This window comes from Danio rerio, chromosome 19 (assembly GCF_049306965.1).
Source record: "Danio rerio strain Tuebingen ecotype United States chromosome 19, GRCz12tu, whole genome shotgun sequence".
Classification (NCBI taxonomy): Eukaryota; Metazoa; Chordata; class Actinopteri; order Cypriniformes; family Danionidae; genus Danio; species Danio rerio.
Window position 1 is genome coordinate 26,522,501 of NC_133194.1, and position 14,382 is coordinate 26,536,882.

Below are 14,382 nucleotides of genomic sequence, written 5' to 3' on the forward strand. Positions count from 1 at the left end.
ATCACCCAATGACGGTTGGGGTTAGGGGTGGGGTTAGATGCCACGCCTCCTTTTTAAAATCGTACATTTTCGTACTACTGAACTCTTTAGCCACTAAACTAGCCAAAACGTAAATTACTTACGTTTCCTCGTGAGATCAGGCTGGACATACTGTATATTTCAGTGCACAGTCCATAATTTTCTCTTATTGTGTCATTTTCAGACATGATCAGGCAAGTTTGAAACATTTTATATAAATCATGTGTATATTATATTTTTTTATATCTTAGCGAAGATGTAATCATGTTCATTCAGATAGCATCTATGAAGACGATCAGAATGGATTGTTCTCAGATAAATCTCTCCATACACAGTAGTTGTTGATTTTAAATGCACTTTCTTCCTGAAGAGCCCTTGACATGTAGCGACTCTGTGTTCCTCATCTGTACGTGCCCTCATGAACGCTGCGTTCAGAGTCTGTCTGTTCCCACAATGCCTGCTGTCCCTCGCTCACCTCACACACCGTACACTGAAGTAGCAGACCTCCACATGCCCCAAGGCACTCTTTATCTCTTCAAACGAAATTAGGAAGAGCAGCAAAAGGACAAAGAGAGGCAGAGAGAGACAGACTGATATGGCTGGAGAGACATCTTCATTGTTCTCCTGCCTCCATGGCTGAGGACCTTGAGATGTTGTTATCTCACATAAGGGCAAATAAGGATGCAGACATGGCCTTGAATTGAGGTTATTTTTTTTTTTTTGGGAGGGAAAGATTTTTTATCTGTAAAATGGCAAAAGCTAACACAGAAATGACAAAATGCTCAAAAGATACAAGAAATTGGGAGAAATTATTCAAATAATTTGAATATTATTTGATCTAAAGAGCAGTTCCATTTATATTGAGGTTTATTTTCTTTGCGCATTAGTTTGTTGGAACTGTAATACATAATAAAATTATGTTTATTCCATTGTCTGCTGATTTTTTTTATTCTGATTGGCTGTATGGTGTGCAATAAAATTGTTTATACAGCAGTTCTGTCTGGTTCTCGAATCTGATTGGCTGAGCTCGTACAGCCTATTCACTCACTATTTTGGAGATGTAGCGTCCATCAGCCTATCAATGAGCAGAGCAAATACTGTTAAATTGTCTATCCACAAGATGGCGACAGAGGCATAATAAACTCTTAAGGCCGATTTATACTTCTGCGTCAAATGCACGCGTATGCTACGGCGTTGACGCATAGCCCTATAGTTAAAGCCCTCATAGTTAAAGTTGTTGCACGTCCGCCGGTTCCTGCCTCAAAACGAGCGAGCCACTTGTACATTCAGGAAGCGTTCAGGAAAAGCAAAACACCAGCGAAGAAACTCGTCACAGAGGAACATTTACACCTCACTACCAACTAGCGATTTGAAAGTGTTAATGCAGACCAACATAGACAGCGCGCAGAAGTATAAATGCACAGCTACGCGCGTTGCATGCGCCGTGGGTTACGCCGGTCACTTGATGCAGAAGTATAAACCAGGCTTTAGGAGAAAAGCAGAATCATTATTAAACTAGTAAGTGACTTTCTAAGTCGATCTCTCTCTCTCTGTTTTATGTTGTTGTGTTGTATTTATACCATAGTAGTTGTAGTCTATTGAGTGTGAGATGGGACTCACAAATCAGGAATGTATGGTTATTGTGTTGGCCACTCTTTGTATAACCCAAAGATAATTTTTGCTTGGCCACCTGTTTGTTTCTAATGCGTCTCCTGTTTTCGTTATTGAAGACTAGTTCTGTAAAAAGAAAGAAAGAAGAAATGCCCGCATGTGTTTGGCATTTTTACTTATCGCAAACGCAACAGTAATCTGGTAGTGTTGGCGCTGCTTTGGCTTTTTCAGGATTAATTATTGTGATATCCCGATTGCAACAGAGAAACATTGGGAAATCTATGTAGACTGATGGCATTTAATGACGTTTAGCCTTAGAATTTAAAATTGTGGGGAAAATCACCTGTTTTTGTCAACACTTTAGACATTACACTAGAAAATCATTCAAATACTATCTTTAAAGTGACGATTGTGAAGTAGCAACAGTGTCAGCTGTTCTGATGTCAGTTGCCTCGTGTCAATGTACACTTCCCACCAGTGGCGATATACAGCCATATTGCACTGCTACTCGTGGGATATAGTCATTTAAAGAGCCCATATTATACATGAAATAGGGTCATGTTTTGGTTGTAAGGGTCTCCAACAACAGTCTAACATGCATGCAAGGTCAAAAAACACTTTCATTATCTCGTAATCTTCATTTATTTTTACCTAATTATCCCAGCGACTCCCGTATGAATCGTCCAGTGATTCATTTGTTCCCAAACCTCTTCTTAGCGTGAAGCTAATCTGCGCTGATTGGACCAATGACAGTCTGTTGCGATTGGGCGACACTGACTGCCTTTAGCGCGAGACTGAGTAAAATGCCCAGCAGTTAATTAACAATATAAAAGTAGTCAGAGTGCATACACGCTTCATAGTGTAAGGCGTGGATTTTGGCTGCCAGTGGGTGAATATAAATACAGACAATGGACTTGAAAATACCGACCACTAACTATTTTTTGAGCAAAAACTCCCAAGAACTGGCGAGGAGATCTCCTAGCTTGTCACACTCTGCTCTTTTCACACACACACACACACACACACACACACACACACACACACACACACACACACACACACACACACACACACACACACACACACAAAAACATTGCCCTCCTCCTCGAACGACAACGCACACACACACCACACACACACACACACATAACCCTCCTCGGACGACAACGCACACACACACACACACACACATTACCCTTGGAGGAGGAGGAGGACACCGCAGACACATACACACATTACCCTCCTTCACGGAGGTCCGTAAACAAAGCAGCATGCGTCGCGTTTTTAATGTGGCTTTATAGCGAGTTAACCTGATACAGTACACGCAGTAATAATAATAATAACAAATCACAACTAAATACATTTGCAAGCTAGAGTAAACAAGGCAACAACTTTAATCGCACGTACTTACACTTGAGAATTGGAGGAAGAAACAGATCCAAGTTCTGACATTGTCCATCAGTTGTCTTTACTGATCCTTCCTTTAACAAACTGCCAATGAAGTATTCTTTGTAGCTTGTAGTTTCCAGAAGCATTCGAACTGCTCAAGGCTGGGCTACAATGCAGAGGTTTCATCTTTGGGTAGAGACTCAATAATATCCATCTGCATTTTGCAACTTCATTTGACCGGCGTGTGTGTGTGTGTGTGTGTGTGTGTGTGGCTTTTTGTGTGTTAGAGGGTGGGGCCGCAGGGTTCAAATCTCCTGGGTTTGGACGCACAACTACTTGGTTTCGTTGTCACGTCATGGCGAAACACCTAATGACTCGTTATCAAGATGACTCATTTAAAGCACTATGAGTCGACTCTTTTATAGATGAATCAACAGTTTTAAACACTGTACACTTACAGATTTAAGATACAGCTGGATATTTCACTTCACTTAGAGCTGTGTTACACACTACATGGAAGGGCATTTTCAAAAACCCATAATATGGGCTCTTTAATAGTTAGTTTCAGTCTGTTTAGATCAGTTTGAAATTAATGTGCTAGATTAGAAATAACCATAGCTACTTAGTGACCGTTACTGGAGCTGGGTCTATTTTGATGGCAAATATGTTTGCTTAAAAATAAGTGTGAAGAGGAAGCTAATACATGTTAGTGTAAGCTATACTATTATAACTGATGGAAATTTGCTCAAATATTGTACTGTAAAGAGCAAAACTAGTTTTAACTTGTCTATTACATGTAATCATCAACACTTGCTGGGCATTAAAGGATTTTAAATGCACTTTCTGGAGGCAGCCGCAAAATCATTCAATTATGGGCAAGTCACTGCTTATGCTGTAGTTACTAATATTCATTAAACTGTATTGATTCTTCATTGATTTACTCACTTTCCTTCAGATTATTCCCTGCTTTATCAGGGGTTGCCACATATACCCTTCCATCTGCAATCCAGCAATGAGTGTACACCCCTCAGTGCTAAGAAACACCCACACACCCTCTCCAATTCACACTCTCATGCACTAAGGCCAATCTGGTTTATCCGATTCACCTATAGAGCTCAGGAATTTATATCATGGTGAGTTGTGATCAGACTTTTTGGACAAATGTGGAAGCACACAATGCAAACCAATGGAAATCACAACAGAAGAAGCTGACCGTTTTAAAGTAATCACTTTAAAAAAAAAACATCTCCCAAACACTCAGAGTAAAATGGCCTAATGTGAATATTATTTTTAAAATGCTCTTTGTGTCTTGCGAATTTAAAAAAATATGCATTCCATAACATTCAGTCTCCAGCGGTGGAGTGTAACTTGAGAAGCAGGGCTCAGATGTGAATATGCAAACTTTACACAGATAGGCCTCCTGGTCCAGCGACCTTCTTTATACATTTATTAAAACAAAATAATTCATAAAAATATTAATTAGATTGAAATAAACAGAATTACTTTTTAATATTAAATTTTAAATTCGAAAACAAATGTATGTAAACGTGATTATTAATTGGTTAAAATAATAAGAAAATACTCTAATCAGAAAAGCAATATTAAACTTGTAGCAATACTAAACAGTAACGCTGTCGCCTCAGAGCAAGAAGGTTGCAGCTGGTTCGAACCTCAGCTGGGTCAGTTGGCATTTCTGTAAGGAGTTTGCATGTTCTACCCATGTTGGTTTCCTCCGGGTGCTCCAGTTTCCCAAAAGTCCAAAGACATGCGCTATAGGTGGATTGGGCAAGCTAAATTGTCCGTAGTGTAAGTGTGTGAATGGGAGTGTATGAGTGTTTCCCAGTGATGGGTTGCGGCTGGAAGGGCATCCTCTGAGTAAAAAAGGGACTAAACCGAAAAGAAAATGAATGAATAAATGTATAACCATTTTTTTTAAATAATATTAATTACAATATAAATGAATTTAGAATATTTCTAAATGTGTTTATAATAGAAAATATGTTGATACATTTTAGATTTTAAGATGAAGGTCCATATACAGGATTATATTTGGGCGTCTATAGCAGATTTTTTTATATTTAATAAATTTGCAAAGATTTCAAACATCTTTCACATGTAATTATTGGGTATTTGATGAATTTCTGAAAAAAAAACAAGACTTAAAAAAAACAATGCAGAAAAAGCGAAGAGCTCTATATATTAAAAACAAGGTGAACATATTTCTTTTTCTTTCTTTCTTTCTTTCTTTCTTTCTTTCTTTCTTTCTTTCTTTCTTTCTTTCTTTCTTTCTTTATTTCTTTCTTTCTTTAAGAAGAATCCTGTTCTTGGAACCAAACATGACAGCAAAACGTACAGCTTTGGCATTTTGTGCTTGAGGTGGAAAAATATAGGCTAATTTGCTGAAATCACAGCTGTAACCTTTTCAAATGATATCATAAAACACCACCATTTCCTAAGAAAAAGACCCTCTTATTGTTGCCTCTGCCATAATAATGAAATATGCTAGAAAACGATGCCCCATGGCACACTGAATATTCATGCGTCTATGCTTGTGTGTAAACGAAAGCGTTCACATGCTGGTTGTAGGAGGAATCAGGCCGGTGTGTCACTGTGTGCGGAGACACGTCTGCGTCACTGAAATCATTGCTCGCTGACGAGGGTTATTGTGCTCCGCATAGCAACAGCTTTATGGTTTCACTCACTCCCCCGCAAAGCGCCCACTTGGCTGGAGGGAGACACTGTCAGAAACACCCAGCTGCCCCTTCGTCCTTCTCCATCCGTTTCTGCTGCCTTTTCTGTACTGAAGAATAAAACTATTATAATTACTTGCGTAGTAAACTCACATACTCACATCTGCATGATCTGCTAAAAACTTAAACCCTCATAAAATTTGTAATGGTTTAAATGGATAGCCTACTGGAGATTGTTTTGGTTTTAGTGGAATGGAATGATCTTTTGGCATTTTTTTATTTTCTGTGGTTGCATGTTAAAGCCAATAATTTCTAATGGAATATACCTCAAGCTTTGTCTTTTCACTATATTAGAAATATACACTAAATATAGACTATTACTAAATAAGATAATACATATGTTTACTTTGGCATTACACTACAAATAATCATTGTCCTCAAATATCCAGTTTGCTTATTCTTTTTTTTTCTTTACAAGCAAGCACACAATATAATTGGGAAAAAATCTTTACATAGTGCCTGCAAAATTAATGGCCACCAGTCTTTAAGATTCCTCTAAAAAAATCAGGGGATGCCACAGCAGGATGAATCGCCAACTTATCCAGCATATGTTTTACCCAGCAGATGCCCTTCCAGCTGCAACCCAGTACTTGGAAACACCCAAACACTCTTATTCACACACATACACTACGGACAGTTTAGCTTACCCAATTCACCAATAGCGCATGTTTTAGGACTATGGGGAAAAAAATGTGAACGCAGGGAGAAGATGCCAACTCCAGAAATGCTAACTGACTCAGGCTCGAACCAGCGACCTTCGTGCTGTCAGGCAATATAGCTAGCCACCATGCCACCACACCGCCCTCCTTTTGCGTTCAACATATGTGTTCAGAACAAACGGAGGCTGAATAAATGATGACAGAATTTTCATTTAAGGGTGAACAATTTCTTTAAGAGCCTTTATTGATGTGTTTTATGTTTAGGATTTAAGAGTTAATGGGCTCTATTTTGACAATCCAGGGGCAAAATCCAAGGCGCAGGACACAAAAGCAATAAGGGCATGTCGGGACGTACTTTTGCTATTTTAAGGACGGAAAAACTTGTTTTGCGCCATGGTGCATGGTCTAACAGGGTTGAGCTTATTCTCTTAATGAGTTAAAGGTGTGTTTTGACAATAAACCAATCTGAGTCTCATCTCACGTTCCCTTTAAGAGTCAGTTGCTTGTTTTTAATAAAACAAATATAAATATGCATATAATAATTAATACTGCTAATAATAATTACATTTTACAAAAGCAAATTATCATGAATAAACTAAAAAAGCCCCCCGAGATGAAGAAGGCATGAAGGCTGTGGTTTTTATATTTATGCAGGGTAGAAAAAAAAATTATATATATATTTTAATCCTCTAATTCTTTTTCATTTGCAAAGATATTTGCGTATTGCTGTACATCCTGTGTGTAATAAACAATGTTTAAGCGAGGCGCACAACTAACGCGCTCTGCACTGGACTTTAGACCTCCTCTCTGCTGGTCTATTGAACAGTAAATTTTAGTTCCTCAAAATAGCAATGTGCCAGCAATGTGCCTTAACCCACCTCCTTTTTTTTAGACCAGAACGTCTATGGGCGCACATATGAGCTCAAATCATTTGCTATTTAAACAGCGTGGTGCAAAACGTCAAAATGGCTCTTGCGTCGAGCTTAAACTAGCAAACAACAATTGCATTGCGCCTTGCGCCGCATTGCACCGGGTGTATGATAGGAACCAATGAGTGTGAAGAAAACAAGTCAAATACATTTTCCCAATTTTAAAAAAACAATGTTTTAATAATATGTTAATACCATAAGATTTGATATATAGATAATTTCAAACTGATGTCATTGGCCCATGAAAATTTCCTGCTTGCTGTCAATCTATTTCAGATCTGTAACAAGAGGCAACTTGTTAAAACACCTGCCATATGATTATTTATCAATATGTGGAGCTTTTTGGATTCTCGGAAGCTATAGAAATTAAAAATGTAAACCAGGAAATATGTTAGGAGCGTTGTTTTTGTTTAGATCCCTCAAAATGATCCATACAGTAATGTACGACTGACATCTTTTATGGATAAAAAGAGATACTTTTGTAATACTGAAATAGTGGTCTTTTAAAATATGTCAAATGAAACTTGAAAAGTGAGAAAATCGCACACATTTGATCAGTATTGCATAAATTCAAGCTTCGGTTGACAGACAATTTTACAAAGAAACAGAAAAATCTTTTTTTTTTTTTGCATATAAACAACAACACCGTATCATCAGCAACCCCTATTAATGGCGATGTGTGAACTGACTAAATATGCTGTATTATGCATGTCAGGACAGTTGTATGCAATGTCTCTTTGTAAAGAAGCACTTTTCGCCTGTGCACATATACATTATATGACAGCGCAGTGAATAGAAACAATTAGGATGCCATTAACTGCTTGTGCATGTCCATAGACTGAACGTGTACTATACATATGAATGGCATCATCGTTTACCCCCACTGACGAAGGTACAGAATTTGTCCCATACATAAGCTCATTTGTCCTATTTTAGACTTATTATGCCACCATAAGTTATTAGAATAACCCACCGAAAAAGGCTTTAAGACCAAGCGGAATGTGGTGCAAGTAAACTTTCACTGTATTATTGCAAAAGAGAAAACATTTAATAAGTAACTTTTGTTCCAAATCTTGGACCCTATTTCTGAAAAAAAAAAGACCTAAAAAAGTTGTGAAGCACCAAAAGCACCCATTTTAATTCTTATTTGGCTATTGTTGTTATCCGTGAATTTTCAAATGTACAAGAAAAGCTAGAAACATCGAGAAGCTTTACATTATTATTATTATAGTCAAATTCTGAGACTGAGGAAAGTTGAATGTGCTGGCCAGTTTGTTTTTTGCCTGATAAATTAGAATAGGCCACAATTTTACATTTAAAACAGACCGCTATTTCCCCCCTAGTGATATTATCATGAAGTAGCCTTAAATAAGTAGCCTTCATATTTCTTTATTCTAAATCTTTAGAAAATGTTTTTGGTACATCAAAAAGTGTGACAATCAAACAAGCTAATCCAGCAAAAAAAAAAAGAGTTGCTTAAAAAGAAACTAAAATGCAATATTTGAATCTCATAATTTAATAGAAAATTAATTACACCACTTTTCGATTACTTTATAAAAGTAAAGTAACTAATTACATTTGATTACTTTTTGTTTACTTGTAAGTTTCTAATGGACATTTTCAACTAAATCATTTTCAAGCATTGAGACCAAGGACATGTTCCCCCCGGGATTTATGCCTGTGGATACGCTGCAAATCAAAAGCATCAGAATAGCACCGCTTTAATAAATGGCCTTAGCAGAAGGCATTGTGCATGTCAAAAACAGGCAAAGCAACAGATTAATATTATTCAACATATCCCAAATTTTAAAAAGAAAGTTTTTAGATGTAACCCCATTTGTAATCTTTAACATTTTCACAAGTAACTGTCATTTAATTACACATTTTTCTCAGTAACTGTAACAAATTACTGTTACTTTTATTTTGTAATTAATTTATGTAACGCAATTACATGTAACTAGTTACTCCCCAACACTGGTTATATTTACTTTTTTACCACTTCTGAATGTGCGCTTTGTTCTTGCTTTTTCCAACAAACGAGAAAGCAGATTTTGTGTGTGTGTGTGTGTGAGTGTGTGTGTGTGTGTGTGTGTGTGTGTGTGTGTGTGTGTGTGTGTCTGTGTGTGTGTGTGCGTTACATGTTCAATAAACAGGCCTGTGTAAATATTGACAACCAATGCAACAATGGGAGATATAAATGACTATAGCTGGGTTGAAATTGCCTACTACTCAATAGGTACTACATTTGAGTTTGGATGTACTACTTGGTCATCAGAAAAGTGCATACTATACACTTTAATTGTGAGTAGTATGAAAGAAACTTGGATGTACTACATCCGCCATTTTGTCATGATTATGTGAAGTACCTGTGTCAGTCGCATCGCTTCACTCCCATTCATTAATTCTCTTGCTGTGCATCATGGGATATCATATCATGTATTGGATGTGCACTTCAGAATCCCGCCGGAAGTAGGTCATTCAGGTACTTCTCAAATACTGTTTTGCGATTATTCGAACATACTACTCTGCTGAAATACTGGTTTTATCATACTATATGGGATGTATGTGATTTTGGACGCAGCCTATGCTTGTGCTTCTCAGAATAATATATGACATTGCCGACTAGGGCTGGTTGATTGATTGAAATCATCCTGTCAGGGAAGCAGGGTTTTGTGTTCAACAATTAGTTTCCTTTTAAGAACAGAGGACAATCTCGCTCAGAAACTCCAAACATGATGAAGTCCAGAAGAACAGAAAAAAACAGAAAAACAGTGAATAAACAGAAGATTTAACTACTGTCACTTATTCAACCTGACCAATAATCATACTACTGTGGAATCATCTTACAGAAGGATTTATTTCAAACATCCGACTAAGGTTATGGAGTGAGTTTACAGTAATGCTATTAGATGTAGCACACAGAGCTGTAGCTCATTTACAAGCAATGCTAGCTGTCCTTAACAGAAAATGATGATCTCCATGTCATTATCGTTCAAATAAATTGATTTCAATTGTAAACTCAAACTTTGTCAGTGAACTACGACTCTGTGTAGTAAATGCTGCTCAATCTGAAAATGTACTGGAGGTTCAGAACCAGCTTTACTAATAAAAATGCACATGAAAACCATCTTAGAATAATTACCCAGACCTAATGCCAACTATTGGCCTTGCATGCATAATAGGGTGCCATTAGTCATTTTTATGGACCAGTGTGAAAGGGAATTGCTTTGAAAATGTTTGTATTCAGCTTTTACTGTTGTGTAAACTTACCCTTAAATACATCCACCAATCATGGTCAACTTGAAGAGATATTTGCTTGCCAGCTTTGTGGATACCAGTAAATCCAGTAACATCTGAAATTTGTGTGTGGTTTTTGTACATTGTCTATTAATTATGCATTTGCCTGTGGTCTGAACTGTTCCAAAGTTAGATCTATTAGATGTGAGAATATCCCTGAACTAATGCACAAATCCTGAAGCCTGCATTTCAGGTATTTATACATGTTTAGATGTATCATTGCATCCATATTTAACAGAACTGCACATTTTATTGCAAGTAAAACATCAACACTGAAATTCAAATCTTTCATGTTTTATTATAAAACAATAACATAACAGTTTTGCACTTGCTATATATACACACACAACAATCTGGGTTTGACAGTTATTACCAATGCATCAAATGAAACAGTTAAGACTTGTATAAATACATTATACTATGTAAATTTAATAAACAACCGAGGCAAATATGAGCATAATTTGGAAATGCAACAATCCAGTAAATTACTTGATGTTTACATAACTAAAAACATGCTTTTATCAGTTTAACAGACCATAATACATATGCAAAATGACCTAATTTTCACTGAGAAATGCTACACTGTCACAATTTATGTTAGAGGCCGCATTTTGAAATGTGTCTGATTCAATTGCATAGGGACTAAGATGGATTCAGCTAACAATTGCACTTATTAGCTACGGTAAAACTTACAATTGTAGAAAGAGTGATCAGATAGTTTAAAATGTATATTAAACAGCGAGTTTCTATACTTCAATCTAAACTGAACATTCTTAGAACATTCAGGAATAAAGGACCATTCACACAAATCATCTGCATTCAAAAACTTATTATTATGGAACTGGAATGTCCGGTGCCTTAAACGTGATGCTCATGGTTTAATATGCAGAAAATGGACAAAAATGTGACCATTTTGTTAAAGTACCACAGATAAAATGCTGTGTGAATGGCCCCCAAGATTGTCAACTTGTAAAACTCCACTTGAGTTAAATAATCAGTCTTTGTTCCAATATGGATTCCATAAAGGGCTTATCCCTGATTCTTCTACCACTTTGAGGAGGAAATATGTAACTACTCAGTCCTTTTCCTTCCAAATACAGCAGACATGCTCCTCACGATACCTTTGAACCCTGCGGTGCCCTTCTTGAGCGCTTTTGCTTCTCGAATGAGCTCGAACAGTTCATGAAACACCATCAAAACACCATGGTACGTCTCGGCGGCGGACACCTCAAAAAACCCACAGTCCGCTGAGAGTGCCAGCAGCCGGCCCTCCTCACTGGACACTGTACGGCGGTGCTGGAGGTCTCGTTTATTCCCCACTATGATGATTTGAGCTGTGCTGGCCAGTTTTTGCTTGGCTTGTCGTATGCACTGTACTTGTTGCCGGACCACATTGAAGCTGGCACGGTCACAGATGCTGTAAACAAGGATATAGCCGTCTGCCCACTGCAACTGCCTGTCACTGATGTATCCGGACTCTTCGGCATTCTGAAACAACACAATGATTTGTTAACTTAATTCACTTCTGTACTCCAGTTGTTGCTAGTAAAGATAAATTAGGTACCAGCAGATGTTCAATTTTTAGTAATTGTCTATTAGCATAGCCTACAACTTTCCCAATAATTACAACATAATTCTTTATTTTTCTCTGTTGGTCAGTTTTAAGATACAGATATTTATGAGACACGTGTATATATGTAGCCTATATGACAAGTGATAATAACTGTAGGCTAAAACATACTAGAAGATAATTAATTTTAAATTTGTCAATACCAGCATGAAAAACATGTTTAGGCATTGATTTTATTTCTAAATGTGCAAAAAAGTTGCTTACCTGTGGGCAAAGCGAGTCCCATATGTTGAAGCAAATCTCACGGCCGTCGATCTTGTCAGTGTGGCTGTATATTGATTCTGTGAATGAAAAGAAACCTGTTGAGTCAAACTAGTTCTATTTCATTGCATCGCAAGTTAAAGTATCTTAAGTGATAATAAATAACCTGCTTACCTATATCTCCATATTCTCCTATGAACCTTCTTGTTAGGAAACGCACAGTGAGAGCTGTAATGGAAAAACAACATATCATTAGTCATCTAATTCACAGTATAAATGAATTAAGACATTATTAGATAAGGCTGCAGCACAACTTACCAGACTTTCCAACGTTTTCAGCTCCAAGTAACAAAATGTTAGCTTCCACTTTCTGCTGGTTGCCTTCCATGGTTTTGCTGCTGTAGCGATTGCGTGATTTCACTTGAACAACCATTGGTGGGTAGGTTAGTAAATACTGTCAGTTAAGTCCAACAGTAAGCAGGTGTTGAATCTAGAGAAGCGCATCCGAACGGCGCCGTTATATAGGCTCCTAGGCGGGGCTTCATGCGGGCTGACCAATCAGAATGAAAAGCGTCTATTGCGTTTAACTCGATGAATAATTTTTTTCTCAAGGCACAGGAAGTTTTAGAAGTTAAATATTTAATTTACATAAACCATAATCTGGAAGGTCAGGAATACTACACACAACTAAAAAAAAGAGAGATTTCTTTTTCAGATTTACCTGGATTTATTATATGTAGGCTGCAGTAAAATGCGTGATGTTTAAAGGTCTTATTTAATATTAATATTATTTCTTCGAATATTCAAATATAGTATTTATTTGTTGAACTTAAAAAAAATTTGACTGTTTCCCTAAAGTAAATATATATAGATATTGTGTTTAATATGAACATAAACATGTTTGAAACGGCACCTCTTTTGTTAGCTATTTTATGCAACGATATAACATAAAATAAACAACAGAAAATGCTCTAAATGACATTACACCTATGCATTTACGTAAAATGTAATATTCGATTTATTTATTAAGAAAACAAATGTTATTCAGAGCCGTTTTTTATTGTAAAAGTTTCCATCTTTTTAGACGTTTATATTAAGATATCCATTTAGCTGCTATTCATTTTTAAGCATACTTTTACTTAATATTGTACTATATGGCAATTACACAATTGTCATAACATTATTATTACTATTCTCAAAGTGTACCACATCTCAGTACAGTACGCTGTACAGCAAGCAGCTGGCTCATGTCAAGACATGACACAAATCCACCGAAGGGCTATGAATTGCAAATGCGTGTTTAGCAACTAATCGCCGCTTCATTACATTAGCACTACAACACTTGATCTGCCATGGCAAATGCATGACAATTGGATGTAATTCCCTAGCTTACCTTATACCGTTAGGTGCAAAAGGCCCTTGCATTTTTGAACTAAAGGACACAACTCTTGCCATTAAATTATGATATTATAATACGAATGCTGCCATTTTTCATCTGCAAAAACTTCTCATCTTCATATTCTGCTATTAGAGCGACGCCACGTGGCCAGAATCGACAACTGCTTAGATATTAAAATGATCGAAAAAGTGTATGCATATATTAATTACATAAAGTATATGTTCAAACATGTGAAGTTATTTTCTCACGCACACACATTATCTATGAGTCTATGATACTGATAGATCCTCAATATTGAAATCTTTTTTTTTCAACACTGTTACTCTGCTCCCTCTGGTGGCTACATCATAAGATGGCACTTCCATACAAAAACTAAATTCAAACGAGCATAACTACAAGAAAAATAAATTAAAGTGAAATTGAAAACCTTTCTTTATTTGAAAAAAAAATAATAAAATCCCACTTTAATAGTAATATAATACAAATATTAGACAATTGT

General features: G+C 36.7%; 2 protein-coding genes across 14 annotated transcripts in view; one reads left to right on the plus strand and one right to left on the minus strand.

The window, feature by feature from the left end:
- LOC108180164 (immunoglobulin lambda-1 light chain) overlaps positions 1 to 14,382 on the plus strand; it is a 219,336-nt gene that overhangs the window by 34,485 nt on the left and 170,469 nt on the right. The window lies entirely within an intron of this gene.
- Positions 10,932 to 12,945, minus strand: zgc:64022. The gene is given in 4 exon segments (NM_200365.1): positions 10,932 to 12,141; positions 12,488 to 12,564; positions 12,659 to 12,712; positions 12,803 to 12,945. Coding segments are annotated over 4 exon segments (663 nt in total). The 5' UTR covers positions 12,918 to 12,945; the 3' UTR covers positions 10,932 to 11,724.